Source organism: Thamnophis sirtalis, unplaced genomic scaffold (genome assembly GCF_051295495.1).
Source record: "Thamnophis sirtalis isolate CommonGarterSnake01/CBP01778 unplaced genomic scaffold, rThaSir2_p1.2 scaffold_3, whole genome shotgun sequence".
NCBI lineage: Eukaryota > Metazoa > Chordata > Lepidosauria > Squamata > Natricidae > Thamnophis > Thamnophis sirtalis.
Window position 1 is genome coordinate 162959643 of NW_028261383.1, and position 25980 is coordinate 162985622.

General features: G+C 40.5%; 1 protein-coding gene across 1 annotated transcript in view; it reads left to right on the top strand.

The window, feature by feature from the left end:
• COL5A3 (collagen type V alpha 3 chain) overlaps nucleotides 1-25980 on the top strand; it is a 133710-nt gene that overhangs the window by 25405 nt on the left and 82325 nt on the right. Inside the window, exons 2-8 of the mRNA XM_087710659.1 lie at nucleotides 6529-6696; nucleotides 7120-7333; nucleotides 9005-9167; nucleotides 13637-13759; nucleotides 16591-16722; nucleotides 22074-22205; nucleotides 25554-25739. Coding sequence (XP_087566785.1) covers nucleotides 6529-6696; nucleotides 7120-7333; nucleotides 9005-9167; nucleotides 13637-13759; nucleotides 16591-16722; nucleotides 22074-22205; nucleotides 25554-25739 — 1118 coding nt within the window. The remainder of the gene's footprint in view (nucleotides 1-6528; nucleotides 6697-7119; nucleotides 7334-9004; nucleotides 9168-13636; nucleotides 13760-16590; nucleotides 16723-22073; nucleotides 22206-25553; nucleotides 25740-25980) is intronic.

The following is a 25980-nucleotide window of genomic DNA, read 5'->3' on the forward strand; positions in this document are numbered from 1 at the left end:
ATCATTATCTCTCCTTTATTTGACTATATCCATTATCATAATTTAGTTCTTTTTTTAATTAATCTTTGTATGTAACCAAACCATTTCTCATCTTCCTTTCATAGGTACCATTCAATATTCATATCGAATTACTATTTGTTATACCAATACATATGTATACATTATTATCATTTTCAATTGTTTATTTAACCGTATCTATTGTCACTAAAATTCACTAAGTCCAACTAGTTTTAGATTAAACACTTTCATCTATCAGCCTGTATCTTTCCAGTAGCGAAACAGTTTCATGTCTTCTGCCATTTGTGGCATCAGTCCTCTAATTGTCTCCTTAATCAAGTTTTTATGGACTCTTCTTTGCAACTCCTTGTTTATTGATTCTCTCATGTAATTTCAATGCTCTTCTTCTTTTTCCTTAATCAGCTTGTCTTTAATTGTCAGTATTGTTATTGATGGTGTTACTAATAAAATTTCTCCCTTTAAATCCATAAGTTCTTTTATCTTCTCTTCTTCTGTCTTGCCATCTAGGGTAGGGTTCCCATCCATCTAGTTGTCCTTTCCATATTCCATTTTTTCCATTTCCAGACAGAAACCATTCACCATAGATGTCAGCAGATTTGATTTCTTTGTAGTAATTTTTCTCTTTATTGCTTGGGACTCTACCCTCTATTTTTCCCATTTGATAAGCATCTCCATTCTTACATGAAATAGAGAAGAAAGCATAAAAGACACATATGGTGATGAATAAGGAGAAGTTTAGTCTGTAGGTTGTGAAAGTAATAGTAAAAATTTTAGAAGAAGAAAACTTGATACATTCGTTTCAAACTGTTTGCATAAATTCAATCCATGAAAATAACATTTAAAAATTAAGATAACACACTGACCATAACCATCCAAAGCTTAATTCCACCACTTATTTCTTTTACTCTTAGATTTAAATTAGCTTTAAGTTCTTTATAGGTGGGCTCTTTTAAAACGGGTAAAAATTCCTCACCAGCTGTAAACACTTTCTCTTCCATTTCCTTCTATTTTGGAGCCGTCCCTATTTCATCAGCCTAGGGGCTGAGCTTTTAACGCCAGCTGAGAGACCTTCTCCTGCATCAATCAGGGACTTTGTGATGTCCCTGTGATCCACAGAACATAGTCTTTCTGTTCACCGTCTCCATGGGACAGTTTAGGTCCGATTGGACTACCCAGCAAAAAAAGTATTGGCAACATCGAGATTGGGCGACCATTTCGTAGCGATGTAGGCTCCTCCCCTCCTATTGTTGTTGTTGAAGGATGCTAGGTTGAACGAAAAAATGCTATATACACTTTTTGTTATATACACCATATTTGTGTGTATGTGCACATGTGCTTTGAGTCAATATAATACCTGGTGATTTCCTGGATAGGTCCCTATAGTTTTCTTGGCAAGATTTCAGAAGTGGTTTGCACTTGCCTCCTTCCTAGGGCCAAGGGTGATTGACCGCGTCCCCCAGTTGGTTTTGTGGTAAAGGTAGGAAATCAGCTCACACTCTAATTTAAGGGTTCAAACATTTTTATTAGTTTATCAAAACATAAAATAAAAATGGAGACAATGGAAAATTAAAGAAGGAAAAGGAAGGAGAGTTTAGGATAAAGGGAAAAAGGAAAGCATTGACTTCTGGCTCCTTTTAGTGCAGTGGAATAAGGTAGTAACATAAAACCTCAATGTTTTACTTTTACAAGATAATATATACTAGCCATTTCTATAACAATAAACTTATCAGCAAAACCAAAGTTTCATCCCACCCCACAACTCAAGCACAAAGTCCCTTCACTCTTCATTAGACAGTGGAGCTGATTTTAAATTCTGCACAAGTAACTCAGTGTGAGGCTGATCATTCAAAATGTTTTGCATCTGGAAGATGGCAATGGATGTAAGGCCCCAAGTTTGCTGAAGTATTCTGCCACATAGGGGAAGGGAAATACTTTTGATGGAGAGTCCTCGTTTGTTGATAAAATGTCATCCATCATCTAAGAAAGGAAAGGATTTTGGAGCCGAAGTCAGAGACCAAGAGAATGCTTGGCTTTTATTATATTTTGAGAGAGAAAGAAATAAGAAACAACTGGTAAACAATGAGCTTTAATTGTTGCTAGATAATTTTTCTTGGAATTTATTAGTGGAGGAATATATAAGAAAGATGTGGAAGAATATTTTGTGCACATGTATGCATGTGTACATATACATACACATACAAATGAACAGATAGTCTGAGATATGAATGTACCAGGGTGGACAACATGATGCCTATGGCAAGAATGTGTCTGCAAATCACGCTCTTGGTACCTAATAAGGAGTGATATGCGGTCAGCTTTACGGATGGTGAGGCACTTTTTAGACTTGTGGACTTCAACTCCCAGAATTCCACAGCCAGGCATGCTCAGTTCTGATTTAAAGCGACAGCATTTTTCCCCCTTGCAAAATAAGTTTTCCCATTCTTTTTCTTCTCCCTCCCCCTCCTTCCTCCCTCTCTCCCTCCCTCCCCCCTCTCTCAAACAGACACACGCACACAGAGAACTTGGATCCCTCTCTCATTCATTCACCCTCAAACACAAACACAGAAGTTGGATTGGATATATTTTCCAAAGGCTTGAAAGCAGCTCCTCTGCCATACCCCCCCTTCCCCTGCTGCCTTCCGATCAAACTTTTTGAATTCCTCCCCCCCTCCCCACACACGCACCTTTTCCAGCTGTTTCAGAGACTATTTCAACTCTGCTTCTCCCTGCCCTGCCCTGCCCTCCCCTCATGAAAGGCCAGAGCTCTGTCAGACTGAGCTAGTTGCTACCAGAGAACTCTAAAAAGCCTCTAAAAATGCCCTCTACAGGAGGCGAGAGAATACGTGCCTCATTTGCATAAGGATTTTTTTGCTTGTTAACCCTTGCTTAACTCTTAAAAGGCGAAAAATTTCTTATGCAAAAGAGGCCCCTAGTTCTCTGGCCTACTCCTATGGTTAACACGAAGCACTGTTCCAAGTCACTGTGAACCTGGCAGCAACTACCTTGGCTTTAATTATTTTTTAAAAAATTCTTTAAAATTCTTTCCTTTTCCTCATGACTGGTGAGGCCACGCCTCCCTTGCCTCTAGTGACTGCACGTCCCTGCTAATAAGCTCTGTGGCCTATCTGACTTTTATTTTTTAGGTTCTTTATTTTTTTTTAAAAAACATGGGAAGCAATCAAGCATCAAACCAAAGCACCAGCCTTCAGCACTACTGGGATTCTTAGAAATAAAAAAAAAAGATGGATGGCTGAAGCTTAGTGATTCAGGAAGGAGGAGGAGGTGCAACAGTGGCAGCAATGAAAGGGATTTTGGAATGTTAAATAAGAAGATGGAGAGCAACCTCACAGGTCTGTCTTCTAGTAAATCCATATCCCTAATTGGTCACATACCTCTGGCAACCACTTTATGAATGATCAAATCCTCTATTGCTAATTTTTAATGAGAGTGCCCAGAACATTATCTCAGAATTACAAATGTTGCCGTCAGCTCTTAAAGATTCTCTGTCCATGTTGTGTAGAAATAGGCGTGAAACTTTCTGGTCACAGTCTGTTAGTAATACTTAATATATAGAATGGGATGTTTTCAGTAACCAGCCTACTCGCTGACAGATTCCTAATTATTAACATGTATGGCTGATATTTGCACTCCTAGACAGGGGTGGGCTTCAAAAATTTCACCAACGGGTTATCTGCCTGGTTGCTGGGTGGGTATGGGCATGGCCTAGTCAGCCACCTGCACCCCAGTGGGGGGAGGGAACATTTTCACCCTCCCAAAGCTCCGGAGGCTTTCCTCAAGTAAGGCTCAAGCCTTTGGGAGGGCGAAAATTGCCCAGGCTCCATTTTCAGCCTCCTGGAATTCCAGGAGGCCCATTTTTTGTGTGTGTTTTGCATTTACTTTGCATCCAAAATGGGCCACGTGAAGACTTCTGGGAGGGGACGGGCCAGCCAGGGGTGGGATTTGGAGGTTCTTCGAACCGGCCATAACATTAACTGTTGTGACTCAGCAGAAGCTTGCTGTGAGTTGCGTCGGGATGCAGGACTAATGAGCAGCTGTTGCTCGTTAGGGTCGTTTTCTGCAGATAAAAGACGGATGGTGCCACGCCTTCGTGGCAGAAGTCAACGTTCGTGGTTCGTCGTGTGTGGTTCATCGTTGCGAGATTCAAAGAGGCACTTGGATAAGTGATTTGCTTTCTGTAAACCTGATTCAAAGAAGCACTTGGATAAGTGATTTGCTTTCTGTAAACCTGGTTTGCTGTAAGAGCTTTTTGTTTTTGCTTTTGCTGTGTAACTTTTTGCCAGAGACTTTATCTACGTTTATTTTTGGGCTCGCAGCCAGCTTGAGCCAGGACTGATAAAGATATTTCCTTTGAAGTTCTGTCTGACTGTCATTTGTGAACGAGCGAAGAGGGGGGTCAGAACAATTAACTATGGGTTCTCCTGAATCTGGGAGAACCTGTAGCAGCCCACCTCTGCTCCTAGAAGTGTTTGATATTCAGTTAAGCGTACTTCATTGGACACCTAGAAATGAAGGGAAACAGCCAGAGGATTTGAGACCGATTTGCCAGTAGTATTGGGGAAGTCTTATTTAACTGTGTTTTACTTAAAATTCCTTTCATTCTACATCTGCAGTGGGGTAGCCCTATGGATCAATCAAAAAGGGAGTGGGGGGAGGGGATGAAGGGGGATGGACCAGGGCCAGGAATGCTGGTTGGGAAGGTGCTTAGACTAGCAATGTGCTGTTTTATATTCCATGCTGCAATCAGTGTCAGGGATGCCTACAGATTGGGGTCACAGCCAAATCTTGAAAGAATTAACTTGGCAAAATAAGAGAATGATCCCTAGGATGGTTTTGACTTCACCAGACATGAGAGGATGTGCTACCATTCAGTAGATCAGGCCAGAATACAAGCTGCTGTGGATGGAATTCTCATGTTCCCAAGGCGCAAGGGTCAGTCTTTGTAGTTGGGTTGCACATTTTTAAGTATTTAGTGGCCAATGACCACATAGAGCTGGATGGTGTTATCACTCTAATGAGAAAATTAATTGTTTGGGTTTCAAAAATACCTGGGATTTGCATTTTTCAAGTATCAAGCATACCTTGGTTTTGCAAATTATTATATGCTAGCTGATAACCTGGTGTTGTTCAGGTATTTATTTATAGGGGGAAAATGTCCCCTTATAAATTAGAAACGTAATTTCTAATGTTGGATTTTCCTTCTTACTAGAAGGAGCCCCCTTGTAGAGTACTGTGAAGCCGTTACCATGACAACTCCACTGTGCTGTAGAATATTTTACGGCAGTACAGTGGAAGCTATTTTAAGACACAACAGGCTGTATCATAACAGAACCCCCCCCCCCAGGGTGTTAGGGGTGTCTTACCCACATAGTATTTTTCCAAAGTGTACGTCATCTGTACCAAATTTGGTTGAAATTGCTCGAGGTGTTCCAGTGTTATGCTGGAACACACACACACGCACACACACACGCACACACACACACACACTGACTCATTCAAGAGCTTAGCACATCTTTAAAAACCTTTTGTGTTGGAAAGACAGGAAGGAGATCTTTCCCCCCATCCATTCCATGTATATTTTAAGGTGTTCTTACAGAGTATGATTATTTGTCATGAAACAAAATACAGTGAGGGTGACAACTTGAGTTTTAAGGGAATAACTCAGTTTCCATTTCTTGGAAACTAAGGGCATGTGGCATTGTTTAGGTACCAGAAATATTTTCCCCTTATCTGGCAAACTGATGTGCCCCGAGCTGAGCCTATACAAGACTCCAACTCAGGTTGGAAGGATTTTGGAAGAATTCAGGTGAAGCTATGATAACTTTGTTTGTTCGAAGCAACTACCATAATTGGCTGTCTCAGTAATCTTTTCAACAGATCTGGCTATTGATAGGGTTTTATTATTTATAATTGTAATGAATATCCATTTTGAATGATACGTCCAGTTCTAGTCAAGTTGTTGATTTAGGGTTGCCGCAAATCCTACCTTCCTATATAGTCTTGAATTGATTCCACTTGAATGTCTCCTCCTGAGCAAATAAATAAAAATTATTTCAAAGTGTATTCAGCGGATAAATATACATTATTTCAGATATGCTTCACTGCTGTCTTCTGCCTTGGAAAGACTGCACTGAATATACCTGCTTGGGGAAACAGGGAAAAGCATACAAAAACATTATATATAACAGCAACATAGTTTTGCCTTATATAAATAATCTTTCTAGGTGTCTCCTGTGATTTTCCTTTCAGAGTCTCTTTTTTTGCCCAGACAATTTGTGTTCAACTGTATCTTAACAGTGATGAGGGATAGTAGTTCTATTAGAGCTGATAGGGATTTGAGACATGTTTCCCATTATTTTCAAACACATCTTGTTGCCTTGGGTTAAACAGGCTTCACAAGGAGGGAAAAGCGGCCAGCCGGAAAGCATGAGCCGTCCTTATTTTTCTTTGCTGTGAGGCTGGGATGGACCCTCTCCTGTGCTTCTCTTCCAGATGGCCTTGTGGATGTGCTCCAGGCGTTTGGTGTGCGGGAGGGCAAGAATGGGGTCACCATCGCTGCTGGGATCTGCACTCAGAGGAATGGATCGGAGGAAACTGACCTGGCCTTCCGCCTGGAGAATCGGACTCATTTCATCACCCCCACCAGGCAACTCTTCCCTGGTAATGTAAAGCAACCTATCGATGTGGATCTGCATAGTGAGCCGAAACCCCAAACCCGGTTTACATAGGTATCTGAGGGTCTCATCATCACTTGCAGGTGTTCAAAATGATTTCTCAAAGTGCAGAAGACAGATGTGTTCCAAAACTTGCTTCCTAAGATTGCACAAAGCTGAGGACAAATGCATGCATTGTGTGTGGCCATATGGGAAACTAGGACTGGCTTGAAATTAAATGGGAACCTTTTTTAAAAAAAAAATTCTGCACTTACTCTGCACTAAATCCTTCAGAGATTCAGGACTACTAGGAAATATGTTCAGCCCTGAAGTTGGTGAAATGGGGGAGCGTTTGGGGATTGGTTAAAAACGCTTGTTTGGTTCCTGGTTCTGTTGATTTTTCAGGATGCATTATCTCCTCCTCTTGCAGATGGCCACTTCCCAGTGGACTTTTCAATATTAGCCACAATGAGAGCACTCAAAGGCAGCCAATCTTTTTTGTTTTCCCTGTGTGATGAACGTGGTGTACAGCAGCTTGGTGTAGAGATTGGACGTTCCCCTGTCTTTCTCTATGAAGACCAGCTGGGTTTCCCAGCGCCTGAGGATTATCCTCATTTTCACAGAGTCAACTTGGCTGATGGCAAGTGAGTTGGGATATTGGGGTAGGGGGAAAAAATAGAAGGGAGCTATTTAAAAACGTTTATCTTATCACATAAATGTGGACATGACTGAAATATTATTTACTTTGAGTGTTGTTTTTTTTAAAATATGATTACTTTTGCAGTGGTCTTTAAAGGGATACATAACAGGTTCTTTGTGTGATAGATTGAGAGAGACAATGTTTACACACACTCACACAAGCACGCATACATCAACACTTTGGATTTTAATCCCAGGATTAAAGAAGCCAAAATCTCAACAATTGTGGTTTGCAAAAGCTACTGCCGTAAAGCACAGCTTCTTCGGTGGTTAAGAAAGAGCAACTACTAAACAAAGTGAAGTCTGCAATATCTTAGATGGTTTAATAGAACTAAAATTGTGTGACCAAAGCATAATTTCCCCCTTCTTGCATGCATCCATGTTCATCGAACTGATGTCACTGTTAAATATATTATCTTGATGATTAAAGCACTACAAGAAAATCAAATGCTACCGGTTCTTTTTCTTTAAAAAAAAAAACAAATAAACATTTTTAGTGCCTGTAATATAATGCTCAGAGCATTATTCTGACACCTTCTAGGTATGTTTAGTACAATTTCCTTATTCCTCAGTCAGCATGAGGATTGTAGCCTTACACAGCCGGAGAGTGGAGGTAGGGGGGAAATGGCATAGAATATTAGGCTTGATTTATGTCAGAGGTGTTTTCAAACACTCCTACCCACCTCAGGCAAGAATCATATTGGGTAACCTTAACCAGTTCTTTTCCACATCCAGCTCTCAGCCCAGACATGGGGTAATGGTGACAATACATTAATGAAAACCTACTAAAAGTTGCAGGAAAGTTTAATGACTTGCTTCCTCCTTTACAGCCTGGGTGTCAAACTGGCGATGTCACATTGCTGTCACATGACATTTCATGTTTTTCCCATTCGCGGAGCTGGGTGGGCGTGGCCTATGTGTGATTCCTTCAGCCCACAGTTGCCAGTTTGACACTCCTGCTTACAGCTATTATCTTTTTTGCTAAGTGACCAGATCTATAGTTGACCTTAACCCTTGGTCCTGCTTTCAGCTGATATGTAAAATAGTTTATAGGAAAAATATTATAGGCAAACATTATTTAAAACTGTCAAGTTCCACTAGGAAGAGTAAAAACATGTGAATTTTGGTCATGAGATTTTTCAGATACTTTTTAAAAGCTGTTAATTTGGAGGTGGGTTCATGTATTATGTCTATATTGTCCCAAAGCACCACAGTGCTAATCCTCGGCTTTTCATGATTTCATGGTTCACATAAAAGAAAAGGATGGAACCTGTCAAATATATTTGGCAGTATAGCATGTTAAGCAAAACTCACTGAGCTGCCAGCTGAAAGTAAGATTTATCTGTGATGCTTCCAAATGGAAGGTTTATTGCACTATTAATGGAAAGGCATTCTGCAGTTATTATCTTCTGTAATATATATGAATGAATGAATGAATGAATGAATGAATGAAGTAAGTAAGAGTTCTTGGGAGGGTTACAACTGGAAGATACAATTTATTTTGTGAATAAGGCAGAAGGATTGCACAATAATAAACTCATCGGGATCTATCTGAAGTTCCCAAGCTAATGCTGCCTTGTTCCACTAAGTTGCTTAACTCTACTGTCTTTTACCAGATGGCACCGCATTGCTCTAAGTGTGAAAGGTGAAAGTGTATCTTTGAACATTGACTGTGAAGATGCTATAACATTACCCCTGAAGCGAAGCAAGCAGCCAGTTGTCAGTATTGATGGGGTCACCTTGCTTGGGGCACGTCGGCCAGATGAAGACATTTTTGAGGTAGGAAAAAATATTCACAAATCTCAAATCATTTTTCCCACTCCAAAGAAAGTATCAGTCAGTTACACTGGTGTAACTAACTTATACATGTCTCCTTGCTGATTCGAATGATGTTAGAGTACAAATTCCCCCCCACCTCACCTTTTCACGCAACCACCTTAGCATCTCCTAGTTCTAGATCCTTCTCCCTCCATGCCAATTGTGCCATCTCTTTCACTGTGCCTGGCAAGGTTACAGGAGGCTGCTAGGGGTCTGGGATTGACAAATTGCACCAGCATATATTTTGTAGAGCTACAAAGCCTCACAGAATACAGATGATCTTTTCTGCTCTATCCCTGCTCTGCTGCCATGGGGAAGAACAAAATGATTTCCAAGTATGGAAAGCCAGCGACTTGTGTACTATGTCATCTTCCCATTTCTTCCTTCCCTCTTTGGCACTTGCTGCCTGCCTGGTTGAGAATGGTCAGCAGAGCATTCTGCTTTGCATGCTTATACTGACTGATTTATGTGGAGGCCTTTTTTATTGAAATAGTCCCCACTTTATGATCAGCAGACATTGGAATTTTGGGGAGTGGCCTTCCAAAATGACAGTGCTGAGATTTGAGATCCATTCAACTTTATTTATTCATTTTTGGGTGGCAAGAAAAGGAGCTCATTGATAGCATACACCATAGACAATAGCCAAAGTCTTCTTCAACTCCCCAAGGAATGAGGCTGTTGCAAGGCTTCCAGTTAAGTATCTGTGAAAGAGGGGAATCTTAACAGTCTGGATTAAAGGCTGGGTGGTAATTAGAAAGCAAATCATAAAAGATACAGAGCAAGGAACTCAAAAGACAATATCGCTAATGAAAGAGAGTCAAGAAACAGAAACCAAGGAAAGGATAGAAGAAGAAAAAGACAGAGGATTCTGTGTGCATTCCAGAATAGGAATATCTTTCTTTTAAGTGGGATCAGACTCTTCAGGAAGACAACTTAGGGATTTCTCCTCTATAAAGGACTTTATTAGTTTCAATAGCCCCGAAAGCAGAGAAAAGCCGCATTCCACCCCTCTCCCACCCCCAATGCATTCTTTCTCTATGCATAAAATGTCAGAGGGCACAAGATTTTTGAAGGCGTCTAGGCTGTTGTTGACTTCGGGGTGGCCAAGAACAAGCATTTCTTGTTGTAATGCTTAGAAAACCTTGGCTTAGGGCCATCTGCCTCTGGTAATTGGGCAGTGACGGAGGGAATGCCTAGAAATGTCAGCTTAGCAGTGGGTGGTTGCTGAGGGGTAACTCCCTTTTGTAATGAAGATGATGGCAGGGATCTCTGCAATGGAATGGGGGACAGGTGGAGTGGAATCCAGAGGAATGTTCCCAGGCTGGGCTAGATACCTTTTTCCATAGAGCTTTTCCATCTTGTAATCATCTCTTCAATTTCCAGTAAAAATAAACATGTATTCAAAAGAATTGGGAACCAGTGGATGTGGGATTCAAGATGAAGCAGCTCTTGCAGGAAGAGCTGAATAGTTTTATAAATTATCATTTATAAATTAATTACAAATTTGGTGAAAGGGTCTTGTGAAGCTCTCTTCCATTCTTCCAGTTGTGTGAAATCTCTGTGTGTGCTGCAGTCATGTTCAGTGTGGCATGCGGTAAAGTGTAAACTGAAATGTGTGAAGGGCATTTCTTTAAATAATCAATAGACGCATACATTCAGTCCTTTGAAACTCTTTAGTACGTTCATTGCATATTTATGGATTTACATCCACTCTTCCCTTCCTTGGGTCCTGTTGGGTTGCCTCATCATGGGTGGGAGGAAGGCTGTTTCTGGAAAGGAGGAACAAAGAGCTCCAGAGTCCTTGCCAGGGCTATGTATTCCAAGTAGAGCCACTCAAGGCATAAAGGCTAAAGCAAGCGGGCACCTACATTGGGCAACAACAATATAGGAAGATGTTGTAGAGACTATTACATTAGTCACAACTTCAAAGGCATCATTTCAAAATAAAAGGGTGAAAGTAATAGTACACCACTCCTGTATTTTATCAAGAAAACCACCTGGACAAACCATATGTGCCTAGGAAAATAGGGAATCCCAGATTATCTCATTGCTGTTATGCAAAATCTTTACACAAACCAGGAAGTCACAGTATGGATGGAACATGGCAAAGCATACTGGCTTCAGCTGGCAAAGGAGTGCAAAAGATGGCATACACTCCTGTTATTTATTCAACTGATACACTGAATAGGTTGTTGGATACTGGATTGAAAAATGGTGACTGTGGTTTTAAAACTGGAGGAAGAGATAGCAAAAATACCATACCTCGAGGGCACTACTTTAACAGCTGAGAATTCAAAAGATTTAAAAGTTCTAATAATGAAAATTAAGAAACATAATAACAAGAATGGGGCACAGATTGTTGTCCACTTCCAAATGTTGGATGTGATTCAGAAGAAATAATGAATGGTAATATTGGAAGCAGCTAAGAGATCAAGCAGGATTGGGAAGGATGCAGTATCCCTATCCTGGTCCTGCCAGTGATCACTATCAAATATCATCAGTGTCATGTGCATAATGAATGCAGGGTTGAAACCAGACAGGTTGAGATAATCTGCTTCCACCAGGGACCACTGCAGTTGCACCCCGACCACTTTTTCTACGCAAGGAGTGTGTGAATGCTTAATGTTCTCAGGAACCAACATAACTAATCTAGCCATGAGTATATGTTTAAAGGAATAAAGGCAAAGTCTGCATCATGTTGTATATCTGACTACCATGCGCTGTTATCTTGTATATATCAACTGGGTTCTTCAGCGTTTGGTTTTCTTGCAAGTCTATATAGTTAGAATTTGCAGTTGTTTGGGTTCATTTATGTGCATATATGCTTCTCTGTTTATTTTTGAACTGTGGGAATGTTGACATTTCCCCAATTCTGGCTGCTTTGCTCCTTCCCCTGTGATTTCCTTTTTTAACCACAGGGCTTCCTTTGCCTTGATGTAGCCCTCTCTGTCCCTACCTGACCTCTTGCCTTGGACTCTGACTCACTGTAGCCCGCCCTCCATCTTGCTTCTTAATTTCTCTTCCTTTCCATCTCCTCAAGAATGCTGGGAGCAGATTAATTGTGGGTCCCAACTGACCAGGTGGGAACAGCGATTTTGTGAGCTCTTCTGGAAGTAGGCCTACTGGCCGTATTTTGGGAGATGATTAATTGGGAGCAAATGTTCTCTGTTCACCAGGACTGCTAGGGTCACACTGGCTGAGCAAGAGGAGCTGGGGCATGTTCAGCTGCATAAGAGAGTGTGCTTGCATACACATGGCAGCCATAAAAATTTAATATAGCTATTGTTGGCATTCTGAATCCAAACCATAAAGAGAGGGAGAGGGCAGAAACGAATGAGTGGACATTCTTTGTCATACTAAATGTGGTTAATATATAAATATCCAAGTTTTGAATTGCACCGAGTTATTTGCAAACTTCTTAATTGGCAGGCGGTATTTGTGTCTGGCTTTCTAGAGCAAGGTTAAAAAAACCACAAAATTCAGAGTGGCTGACAGATTAGCTGGTTTGTTCCCATTGTATTGAATCAAGTGAGATGAGATCTGCACACAGTGGAATGAGAGTTAGGTACATCCAGGGCCATGGTTAAATTGATTTGGATATTGATGAGGCAATTTAAAACTTAAGCAACTGAGTGCCAGTCAGGGCCAAACTGAGCCACAGCAATGAGGTTTATTCAGTTTTAAGCAAATGGTTGTAATAACCTTGGGAAACGGGGAAGAACTGCAGCCAGGGCAATGGTCAGGTGAGAACTATCTCACCCCTCATCAGAAACACAGTTGGAGAAAGTGTAACAGAAGTTTTCTGGAAATTAAAATTAAAGGCAAAGGAGGGGAAAAGTGCTTTGAGCCTTGCAAAATTGGTGTCAATCCTTTGAGGTAGTCCAGAAAGGAAACCAAACCATAAGTATTACTACTCCTGTCTGGACTACCTCAAAGGATTGACAGATTTATAAGATTATAAGTAGCGTGCAACTATAATCTTGTAAAGTCTGAAAGAACCTCTCTCCTCCTCTGCCTTTACTTCCCAGATGATTAAGGAGGGTCCCTTCTGAGATGCTGTCTCCACTCCATTTTTTTCTGTGGAATGAGGCATTTCTTGTCTGGCCATTTCCCTGGTTGTGGCTCCTCATCCTGCCTCCCAGGGTTATTCTCACAGCCCATTAAATTAGCAGAGGAAGGCTAACTGGTTAAGCTCTGGATAATGATAATCTGAGTTAATATTCTGTAAGAGTCAACAACAAAAATATACATTTTTTTTAGATGGACCTGCTGCAGTCTCACTTTGTTAGAGTTGTTCTTAAGAACTTATATTGTAAAATATAATATACAGGAAATTTTCTATACAATAAAGTCTTGGATTGAAAATCCATAAGCATATCATATGTTCATGAAAGATTCTGAATGGTTGTACTGTGCTTCTTCCTCTTCAGGGTGATCTCCAACAATTACTTCTTGTGCCAGACCCAGCAGCTGCTGCCCAATATTGCCAGGATTACATGCCTGATTGCAACAGACAACTCATCTACAAATTGCAGACCCAGGATGCAGAAGAGGTAGGTAGGCAACCAAAAGGCCGGAGCTGTTAATAGCCAGGTTCCTGGCCAAGATCCCTGGGATAATCTTCTGTGCCAAAGTTCCTTGCAGACACCCAGAAACGACATCTGCTTATGAGAATGAAACTGGCACTTTGAAGTCCCTGCTCTCTGTCCTTAAATAGTAAACGCATCTCTTTCTCCACGTTACTCTAAATAACTATGAGTTGAGATATAATTCATATGCTGATAAGAAATTTAGATGTCTACATTTGGTGACTTGAGTTGCTACCTTTTCATGGTGCCTGGGTGTGGGACAGTGGGCTACGACTGAATCCAGGTAAGACCGAGTGGCTTTGGGTCTTGGAGCTTCAAGATCAGGGTCTTTGACATCTTGAGTTGCAGATGGGGTTGCACTACCCCATTCAGACCCCATCCTCAATTTAGAGGTTCTCCTGGACTCACAGTTCCTGCTCAAAGATCAGGGATGGTCGTGACCTTTGTTTTGCACAGCTTTGGTTTGTGCACCAGCGGCAGCCTTTCCTGGATCAAGACTCCCTACCTTCGGTCACTCAAGCCCTAGTCATCTCTCCTCTGGATTACCGCAGTATGATTTACATGGGGCCACCCTTGAAATGCATTTGGAAACTTCGACTGGTACGAAGTGCAGCAGCACAAGCAGCCCTTGGGGCCTGCAAAATGACCCAAGGTCACATTGCTGCTTTGCAAGCTGCACTGGCTGCCAGTTTGCTTCTGGGTGCAGCTGTTGATTATGACCTTTGAAGCCCTCTATGACATAGGTCCAGATTATTTGATGAACTGTCTCATCCCACTAAGACAAGCTTGCCCTGCTCATGCCAGCAGAGGAGGCCTGCTGAGAATCCCTTTGGTCAAGGAACTCTGACTGATAGGTTCCAGGAAGAGAGCCTTCTCTGCTGTAGTGCCATCCACTGGAACATCCTGCTCCCTGGGGTGAGGTTTGCCCCCTTCTTCCTATCCTTCTGTAAGGGCCTGAAGACCTGGCTCTGCTGGTTGGCCTGAGACCCAATGGGGGAATATATCACTGGAGGTGGCTACTGGGCTGATTAGCTGACCCAGCCTCCCCTCTGCACTTCCTGTTTCCCACCCACCTTTTAAATTTTATATTATTGTACTTCCATTGTTTATTTTTAATAGTTTTATTCCTTTGCTATTGTCATGTTTGCATTTTTAATCATTCCCCTCCCTTGTTTTATTACTGTAAGCTGCCCAGCATAGCCCCACGGTGAGATGGGTGGCAAATAAATTTAACAGACAGACAAACAAATGGATCTTTCTCCCCTTCTAAACATTTGACATGGATTTTAGAACTTTATACCCAGCAAGTATATTTTCCCTATTCAGTAGTTTACAGTCATCGAGAACTGTGTTAGTCTATGATGACAAACAAACAAACAGGATCCTGCTAGCATCTTTTCCCATTAAAATTTGTATTAAAAGGCATAGGTTTTTGTGAAATGCAGCTCATCATCAGATGCATGTGGTGAAGTAAGTTGTATCTCGTGACAATTTATGCCTTTTGAGAGTTTGGTTAACTCCTGATATTTTTAAAGACTCAGTCTTCTTGGAGTGAATGAGGCAGAATCTGATACCTGATTTAGTAAAATCAAGAAGTAGCTATTGGGAGTGAGGGAATTTCAGGGGCATTAAGCTACCCGGGGAAACCCTTCTAAAAGAATGTAAATGCCCCTCTAAACACCATTGGCCTGACATTTTTTATAGATATCCATCTTCCCCCATCACTCAAGATTTTGTCAATTGCAGTTTAACCACATGTTTTCCAATTTCCTTGGGGGAAAATGATTAAAAGAGTGACTTGTTGAAAAAAAATGAAAGTGTCTATTTGTTAGATCTTGTCCTTGTTCCAAGAAATTTGGGCCTGTTGAATGTGGCTACCTCAGAAGTATACAATCACAGCATCTACATGATGATGTCATCACATAATTACCATCATTTTAGTGTTGTAATTGTTTGCTGTGCCTAGAACTTTTTCACTGTAAGCAGTAGTAATCTGGTGGATGGTAGAAATGCTTGAGACACCATCCTATGTTACTTTAGCTGTATCCATTCCAGGGGTGAAATTTAGCAGGTTCTGATAGCGGAAATTTTGAGTAGTTTGGAAAACCGGCAAATGCCACCTCTGGCTGGCCCCAGAGTAGGGTGGGAATGAAGATTTTGCAATATCCTTTCCCTGCCCTGCCCACCAAGCCATGCCATGCCCACCAAACCAGCAGTAAAAAAAAAATTGAATTTCACCACTGATCCATTCCACCATTTGTGGAAATCTTCACACCTTTTTTAGACTGATAAGTCTGCCCCTGGTCTTATCTCCTAAAGATAAGGCTCATAAGATGCTCGGATAACTTCTCCTTGTGATTCATGGGAATGACTCTTTAAGTCTCTTAGATGATTAATCCACAGGTGAAAAAGAAATCAGGTTGCTCTCTAGGACCCTGAGAAGGATATAATTGGGGCAACTCCGGGCTATGTGGATAAAAAGAAACAGGTACATTCTTACTTTCCAAATCTGTCTTCTCCAGAAAGTCATATTGAACCACAAATAAATCCGTTGTGTGATGGTCTTTCCTCTATGTTCTCCAAGGGGTTGGTGCCATGTTCATGTCTGTCGCTTGTGAATGGTTTCCTGTTGGCTGAGCCTGGACGTATGGGTGGTGACTTTTGGTGTTCTAAGGAAATGGGGAAATATTTTTTTTCCTTTCTCAAGTATCTCTTCTTTCTTTTTCCCTTTCCCTCCCCTTCTCTTTTTTTCTCCCCTTCTCTATCCTATCTGCTCCCATCCCCCCTGTGTGCAGAACATTCCACAGAGGAAGGGCAAGAAGGGCAAAGGCAAAGGAAGGGGCAAGGGCAGGAAGAAAGGTAGAGGCAAGAAGAAGAGAAACAAAGAGTCCCTCGAGAAGTCCTCGTTCAGTCCAACCTCAGGCGAGGTAGAGAGTGCAACTAACTGCTCTCTGCTGATCTAATACCTTCTGGTCCCAGCCAGCCTAACCCATTGCCTCCTAACATGCCTAACCCATCTAATTAGCAGCTTCCTCTTGCTTTATTATCAATGGTTCTTCAGGCAGAACTGCCCGCAGAGTGTCTGGCCTTTCTGCCCTTATGGCTGTCCATTGACTGCCTTGCATGAGGGCTGATGGCACCATATGCAATAGCCTCTGGCTAGGGAGCTCAAGGACTCCACTTCCATTAGTCCTGAATGGCTGCAAAGTTCCAAACACAGGTGAGTTTGAACGCCTGAAGACGTGTTCTTCTCCATCAAGTGCCAGGCCAATAACTTCTCAATTTTCTTTCTGATGTTCAGTAAAAATCAAGAGAGCTCATGGTCACTCCTGAAAGAGGGCTACATAAGCATTTCTATGTGGATGGGCAGCTGAAAGAATGCATGATATGTCTCAGGAAAATATCTGTATAGACTTTGGCTGGCTCCTTCCTGGTACTATGACACCAGCCTCTGATAGTACAGGATTTTTAAAAGTGATATTTAAAATAGTTAATTAACTATTAATGGTTAATTACTTTTTAATTAAAATCTATGTAGGATGCAAACTTCCATTGAGCCGTATTATTATTGAATCATTAATTCTGAAATTGATAGCATGGCATCTTCCATTGATCTAAGATTCAATTGTATGAATAAGGATAAGTTACAATGAGCAAGAGTAGGCACTGTGTTACTGGTTTCATCCTTATCAGGAATCTTCAGGTGCAGATAGCCAGATGTTATTCTATTGAGGCCAAATAGAATAAGTGACCCCTGGGAAGCAAACTCATGGTTCTTTGCTCTTTGGACCATTATAAACAATGCATTAGCTTTAGGAGCTATGTAGATCCTGTGGTGCTACGCAATTGCAGGAGGGAATATCTTAGAAGCACTTCTACAATGATAATAAAGGTTGTCTTCATTTATCAACCACAATTGGGGCTGGCAACTCAGTCATTAGTTGAATTACAATCACAAAGTTACTTCTTCCTCACTGTGATAATTGCAAACAGTAGCCAAACAAGGACTGCCTGTATAAAGTCCATCTTTTGGAAATGCCTTATAATTAAAATACCGCAGGGTTCCTTAGCTAACATATGCAGAGGTCATTGCCTCTGAATAACAGAGCTGGGATAACAGATATTGATCTGGACTATTAAATGACGTTTCAAAAAATGACATTGTAAATATATGTCTCAACATCATGGAAGCACTTGCCTCATCTTATCAGGTTTTGAATTTTGCTATTCCTAGATGAAAACATACTGTATTTTGGCCTATCACTTGGATGAAATACAGAACATGGCCACTCTGAGAATTCAGAGATTTCAAGTTGAAACATGATATAATAGAATGTAAATGTTGAAATCATTTAATTGAATCCTCTTCACTGCACATCTCTGGCAGATGTCCATGCAGCATTTATGTCAACACTTCCAGTAAAGGAGAATCTATCATCTTCTGTGGCAGTTGTCTCTTTATGGAATAGCTTGTATCTTAGGAAATTTGTCCACATGTAACAATTTAAATCCACTGTTATTTATTCCTGTTTCCTGCACCACTTGTAAATAATTCCACTCCTCCTTCTATGTGACAGCCCTTCTGATACATGAAGTCAGCTATCATGTCTCCCTGAAGTCTTCTGTTCTCCAGGCTAAATAAATTCAAGTGCTCTTCATATTTCCCCCCTCCTTCCAGATCCTTAATCATTTTGGCTGCTCCCTTCTGGACACACTCAATTTCTTGAACTCCTTCTCAAAATGTGGTGCCCAGAGCTAAAAATATTCTAGGCACTGCATAGCCAACATAGGATTGAGAGAAACAAAGCATGCACAAAAAGTATGTGCGTACAAATGTTTACTTTTAATGTCCTATTTTGTCCTATTCCTATTCCAAATTCTTATAAATGATTTTACATACAAAATGAATTGCAAATTGCCTACATTTTCAGAAAATGGATTCCCGCATTAGGACATTAATGATGCATTATCAATTATAGGCCCTAGCTTGGGTCTGCCATGGAAGCTATAAATATGACATTGGAACTTTGAGGTGTCTTGGCTTGAATATGTTAATTCAGGAAAAACTGTTACTGATTAATCAGCACTCAGTTCCATAAAAATAGTTGGCTCCAGTTTGCTTTCCTGGTGATAATATGTTTCATATCTCTCCTTTTATCCATTTTATTCTCAATTTTTCATGTTCCTGCCCTTGTTTTCTCTACTTTGGTGATTTCGAAAAGAAAATAGCAAAACTTCTATATGCTTTGCAGTTCAGGCAGGATAGATTTCCCCCCATTATTTTTCTTCTCTTAATCTAAAATATCAAGAAGCAGTATGAGGCAAAGACATTTTACTCAATCACAAGTTGGTTAAACCCGCAGTAGATCAACTGTATGCTTAAAAAAAAATCCTAAAGGTTGTTAAGAGACTATCCTAACTTCCTGATGGCATTAGCTGTGCAGTGAAAAGGGATGTTAAAAATGGCACTAAATAGCTCACAGCTACTGTATAATAACAGCTTTAGACTCAACCATTATTCTTGGTTATGTATCTAAGTTGATCATAAGTTATAGGTTTATGGCAGTTGAATACTGTGCACACTCTTGTTTAATTTTGCTGGCACAACTAGGTTTAGTAGTTTAGGAGATTTGTAATTTTATAATAGAATCTGGACATTATCCTAAGAGCTTTAATGGAATTTCCTTTGTGACTGTTGATCCTTTTGTTCTGATTGTTTTAGCTTATGATCAAACAAACATATTTGCATTTTGTTTTCCTCTTGTCTTCCACTAATGACATTTTTATGTTAGGGAAGCATCCTCAAATGTGTGAAATAGAGGATAGGGGGATGCTGAGCTCATCCTGCCAGTGAATCATTCTTGCCTTGGCCAAGGGGAACCTTTTCCCTGCCAAATGGAGCAGCTGGCAGAGTTCCTTTTTTTCTAGAATCAGAATTACAGCTGTTTGGCTGTTTAGTATTGGCAACAACAAAGCATTTCTCTTTTTCTTTTCTAATCTCTTCTCAGGAAGAATTTGCCACCCACTTATCCTTTTCTCCCCCTCTCCTAATGTAGGCACACTTCATTTCATCTAATTCTGCAAATACTTGTCCAGCAGTAAAGTTCAGGTTTGTTGTGCATTTGATCGGGTAAACATCCGCAGCACCCCTTTTATATAGATTCCTATTGTATGTGAGTGAAATTGCAGTCCACAAAGTTAATTCTTTGGTTAGTTTTTGGCTTAGTCAGTCCATTTTTTGCAATCATGCCTTACTGCATCACTGAGATATCTTTGCAATGCTACAAGTTCTAGGAGAATATACTTGACTGATTTGCCTTTTCAAAAGAAGCTCCTTCAGGATCAAAAGTTGTCCATGGAGATTTATGCGCAACGTTGAGGAGGTGGCTTTTTCTGCAGCTATTTCAAGGGTGGTTTAGCCCAGTAGTCAATAGATGGAAGATAGAGTTATTAATATACATTTGTCTGTCATAGACACACAAACTGTTGCCAGAAAAAAAATATGATAGCTTTGATGTAAACATTGGGATTTCAACTTTACCTGAGGGCATCTTCAGGCAAAGTTGGCAGTAGTTTTGAAAGTGATTTGTCATTGCCTTTCTCCTACATCCAAGTTAATGCTTGATTCAAATATTAACTAAGCCTTGCTTTGCTTAGCTTTCAATCCTTGACAAGTTCATCCAGATTCAGATCCCACTTTGGGATATACTTGAGATTAAACTGAAGAACTGCATTCAAGGACATATGCAAAGATTTCACTGTCAGAGGAAATACATGACTACTTAAGATCTGTTCTCTTTGCATCTTTCCTGCCTATTGGAATCATCAGAGTACACGTAGTCCTTGACTTAAGACCACAATTGAGCCCAAAAGTTCTGTTGCTAAATGAGAAAGTTGTTAAGTGAATTTCCCCCCATTTTACAACTTTTCTTGCCACAGTAAATCATTGCAGTTGTTATTAGTAACAGTTATTAAGTGAATCTGGCTTCCCTATTGACTTTGCTTCTCAAAGGATGATCACATCACTGGGACATTGCAACCGTCATAAATATGAGTCAGTAGCCAAGCGGCAGAATTTTGATCACGTGACCATGGGGATGCTGCAACATTTGTAAGTGTCTTAAGTCACTTTTTCAGTGCCATTCTAACTTTGAATGTCACGAAATGAACTGTTGTAAGTCAAGGAATATCGGCAATCAAAAGGATTATACGATTTCCCAACACATCATCTCTTTCCTCAGTGACTTTGAGTTTCAAAATTGACAATTCACAAACCTTATTTCTTTCTCAGAACGTCGAGTGACATTCCTTTTGCAGTTACATATATTCATCAACCCCTTTTTTGTTTTAAGTCCCAATTCAGGGGAACTTTCCCTATGTGTGGAAGTCACCTCCAAGAAGAAAATAATACTCTTCCCAAGGCACTACTTTGTCTTGCCTCAAGATCTGCTGGAAGATAATGGGGATGTTATGTTATGGTCCCAGGAACATAACACTTGGGATACATAAATTGGATGCCGACTTTAAATGAATGGCTATGAGCTCACATAGATATCAGAAGATAACGGTGCAGCATGGAACAAAATTCACTGATCTTCAGGCACATCAGTCCTAGAAAATGACATACCCAACACAAAGATGTCCAACAACCCATACAGTTTACTCACATATTGATGATAGGCTGGGGCAAATTGACAGAAGAAACTCTTTTCCTTGTATAGATTTTGCTGTCTCTTTGCAGATTTCCAGATAAATGAATGGCAGCAAATGTGAATTTTCATGCCAGGTGTTCTGAGTTTCGTAAGTCTCAGAGTGAAAGGCTGTACTACTTAATGTGCTTGAAAGCTCAGCTGTATTTCTGCTTCTTTCCCAATATGGCAGGGCCTCTGATCAACTGGAGCTTTCTTACCAAACTCCACAAACATGGTTTAACTAGTAGGTGCTGCCAAATGTATTTCAGTATTTAAACCCCCAGGGAACTTGGCAGATATGAAGCCATGAGATTTTACACTGAAAGATTAGTCTTTTATAATAAGTTCCAAACACATCTCCTAGGCATGGAGGTATGAAAGGCTGTTTCTGCTCTAACCTCAAGGTACCAGATTTTATTGGCCTGTATGTCTCTTATTTCACGACCACTTTAGTTGGCTTTTGGCTGCTGGCATATTTCTAACCCCTAAAGAATTTGTACAAATCTGTGTGCACATTGCTAAATGTATGTTGCCAAATAAGCTATATAGATTCCTTTAACATCCTATGTCTCCCCACCACCCTCAAGAATGAGACTCCAACTGATATCAGTCCGATGAAGGCAGCTACTGAGTTCTGGGGAAAGGATCCTAATGAAGAGCTTGGCATTCTCACTTCTACCACTATGACAGCCAACTTCAACCTTACAGATAATTATGAGGTAAGATAGACATTGTTTCCAAGCACGCGTGCGCACACACACACACACACACGGTGTGCTCCTTTCAGAGTCTAAAGAAAGCAGGGAAGGGGTGAAAATGTGGTTGGGGTAGACATAAAGGTGGGAAAGTCTAGGTGCAATATTTTTCTTGTACTGAAAACTCCGTTTTGGTTTTGGAGCCAGCCAAATTCCCACTCCAAAATGTAGCGAACAGGCCTGGAAACAGCTGAAATTAATTTGATTGAATTTACTTCCCAGTCATGTATTTAATAATTTAATTCACATGCTTCACTGAAAGTATAATTTGGCATCAAATTTTGAAGGTCTTTAGAGGCTGCTTTGAGGGCCACATGAAGCTCTGGGATGTCAGCTAATTCATCTGTGGTCTGTGGCCTGTCAAAATCCATGAATCTTATAAAGACTTTAAGGCCATAAGATGTCTTCAGACCACACGTAAGGTCTCACTTTCCTAGGACTTTATCATTCCAAAATGCAAAATCAGAATAACATCTAAAGAATCTCTGTTGCCAATTCTATCTTTAGATACAATGAGGTAGTCTACTCAGATCAGGGAAGAATTTGGATTTGAACCAAGTCCCTACCGTTTGTCTTCCCAAGATACTGCCTATAGTAGAATGTGCAATGTTTTGTTTGTTCTGGCAGATTTTCACAATTCAATATCAGGCTAAGAATTTAGCATTTGCAAAAGGGTTGCCTTCTCTAGCACCTTTCTTTTCAGAGTCCTCATATGAGGCATCATGATGGACAGACAGCCATTCTCAAGAGTTTCTTCAATATTTTCCTTTAAACGATATTTGGAGAAAAGCATTGGGGCTGCAAGTTCTTCAGAATAGTTGGTGTCCTTGAAGAATCCCCAGAGTCAAACCTATGGCAGTCTGTCTTACCAGGAAACTGCACCCATCCTGAAACCTGATTAGTGTGGCTCTTCAGGGCAACCATTGGGACCCATAGCTGACTTTAATGGGAGGAGAGCAGAGGTGGCGTTCAGCAGGTTCTGACCAGTTCTGGAGAACCGGTAGTGGAAATTTTGAGTAGTTCGAAGAACCAGTAAATACCACCTCTGATGGCCCCGCCCCCATCTATTCTCTGCTTCCTGAGTCCCAGCTAATCGGGAGCGAATGGGGATTTTGCAGTAACCTTCCTCTGCCACGCCCACCAAGACACCACACTCACCAAGCCATGCCCACAAAACTGGTAGTATTTTTTTTTGAATCTCACCATTGGGTGACAGTAGCTATCAGTGAAGGATGGTAGCACAATGTATAAAAAAGGCAATTGGGATAACCCACTAGGGAGCAGGCGTTTCTGAGACATCCAAAATCTTTCCTATTTTTACTTTAGTTTGGTTGCATCATTTGTATGTAAAGTGAGAATGTGATTTGGATTTGTTCAGTTGAATCCACTCCTAATAAGAGGTACTATATTCCCAGAAAACACTATGCCACATTTTTTTTGCCTAACATTACAATTGTTTTTATTTAAATTTTGGAAGTGGAAGCTGATTGGTCTCCAGCCAGTGACATCACCCTCACATTCTCCATCCATCATATAGTTTCAATCCTAACCTTTTCATTAAAACCCTCAAAAGAGAGTTTATAATAACCCTTGTTGGACTGTTGAAAATGCTGAATGGAATGTGCTTTCAGGACCTCACTGTTGAAAGAGTAACTGGACATACTCTTATCTCAATAGGGGTTGCACATAACTAGTAGCAATTTGGTGATTAAATTACTGCTGGGAAAATCCAACTTGTATGCCACAGTAATTTCCCATGGGATAATTGTAAGAAATAATGTAGATATTTCTAGGGTACAGTGTAAGTATTACTGTCTGGGATAGAAATCACCGAGCTGCCTTTTCCCTCTCAGTGTGTGGCCAAAACAAAGAAGTAAAACAGTAATTTAATTCTTAGCTGTTGGAAGTGCATACCTAGTTTAGGATAGAGTAGAAATAGGAAAATAAAAGTTTGGGATCTACTGGTTAGATTTTTATATAATTTGAATTTAAGGTACTGAACTTTTAATAGTTTATCCACACTTCTTCAGATTTATGAAATCTACTCCTTGAAATTTACCTCCAATCTTTGTTTGGGAGAGACCTTGCTAGGCTTTTAAGATTGGATTAAGATTTTAGGTATGATCTGGATTGTCGCTTAAACAACTTGAGGAATTATTCATAAACATACATACAGTATAGTTGAAATGATGAAAACGGGAAAGAAATAACAAAAGGTAGATTTTTTTTGTTAGCACTTGGTTTCATTTCAGGGATACAAGGGAAATCTCAAGTTGTTTTAATTAATTAAAGCTACTTTAATTCTATGTGTATATATTCTTGTTTCAGTTGGTGGATCTTGAGGTTCTAGTAAACAAAGCAAAGCAACAATAAATGAAATGATGTAACATAAAAACAAACTTCCCTGAAGTCTACATTTTGCTATTCTCTCTTATAAATTAAAATGGGAGTAAAATACTACTTCCCTTAACATTACTGTCATGCAAATCCATAACTTTTTCAGTTGTACTGAATACTTTAATACTTAGCCTTGTCAGGGGTAGAAAATCCACTGGATCAAACCTTTGGTTCATGTTCCTCATCCCATCTAATCAAGAGCTATATATAACCATTTCCATAACTTGTTAGATCCATTCATTATTGGTAATATGGTATGTATATATATAAGCATCCAAAAGTCTGTTGGTATATTCAGGACAGGAACATGTATATTTAGAGGCTGTATCCCACACAAAACCATGTACCTAGATTCTAGAACTGTGATGGTGAATTATGGCACATGTGCCAGAGGTGGCATGTAGAGCTCTCTGTGTGGGCATGTACGGCATTGCCAGATGCTCTTCTGGTTTCCGGTGCATGCATGTGCACCGGCCAGTTAATCTTCACACATGCCAGAGCCACAGAAACCTGAAGACCAGCTGGCTGGTGTGCATGCATGTACTGGCCACCTGGTTTCCGGGTTTCCTGTGCTCCAATGCATGCAAAGAACAGCTGGCCGGCATGCATGCATATGTCAGAAACCAGAAGGCCAGCATGCGCACTGGCCAGCTGGTCTTCATGTTTCTGGAGCTCTGGCATGCACACATGCATTCCGGTTTCAGCATTCGGTGTTGACAAGCTTCGCCATCACTATGCATATCTGCAGTCCCAGACAGGATTCAATGAACAAAGTTTCTTTTCTTTTAAAGAAAAACAGAATGTAATGGTAGGAGAAAGAGTCACATATAGGCAGAGCCTCATCGTGAGTGTGCAAAGTAATTATCATTAAATACGTCTACTGTACTTCATATCCCCCTTTCCTAATCCCAACAGGACCTTCTTGGAGAAGAGTATTTAATCAACGAAAATAGAGACTTGAACGCCAATGTCACTTACAGAGCATTTGATGAGAGACTTGACAATAAAGATTATGAGGACTACTATGACCGACGAGGGGCCAGTGAAGCAGAGCACTATGATCCAGCTGAGCGCATTGAAGCCACCATCCTATTTCCCGAGGTAGCAACTCTAAGCAATGAGTAACAATCTGAACACTGCAGAAAATAATCTCATTTCATTCAAATAATGCATTCCTTATTTGGAACTAAGCTCAATTTTACTCAGTGGTGCTTGTTTTTGATTGTGTAAGTTCAAAAACCTACTGAGGCTTAATCAGTTGGAATGCAAGTATTACAATTCTAATTAAAAGATAATCTTGCAAACAAGACATACCATTTAAACACTTTAAGCTTTGGAATAA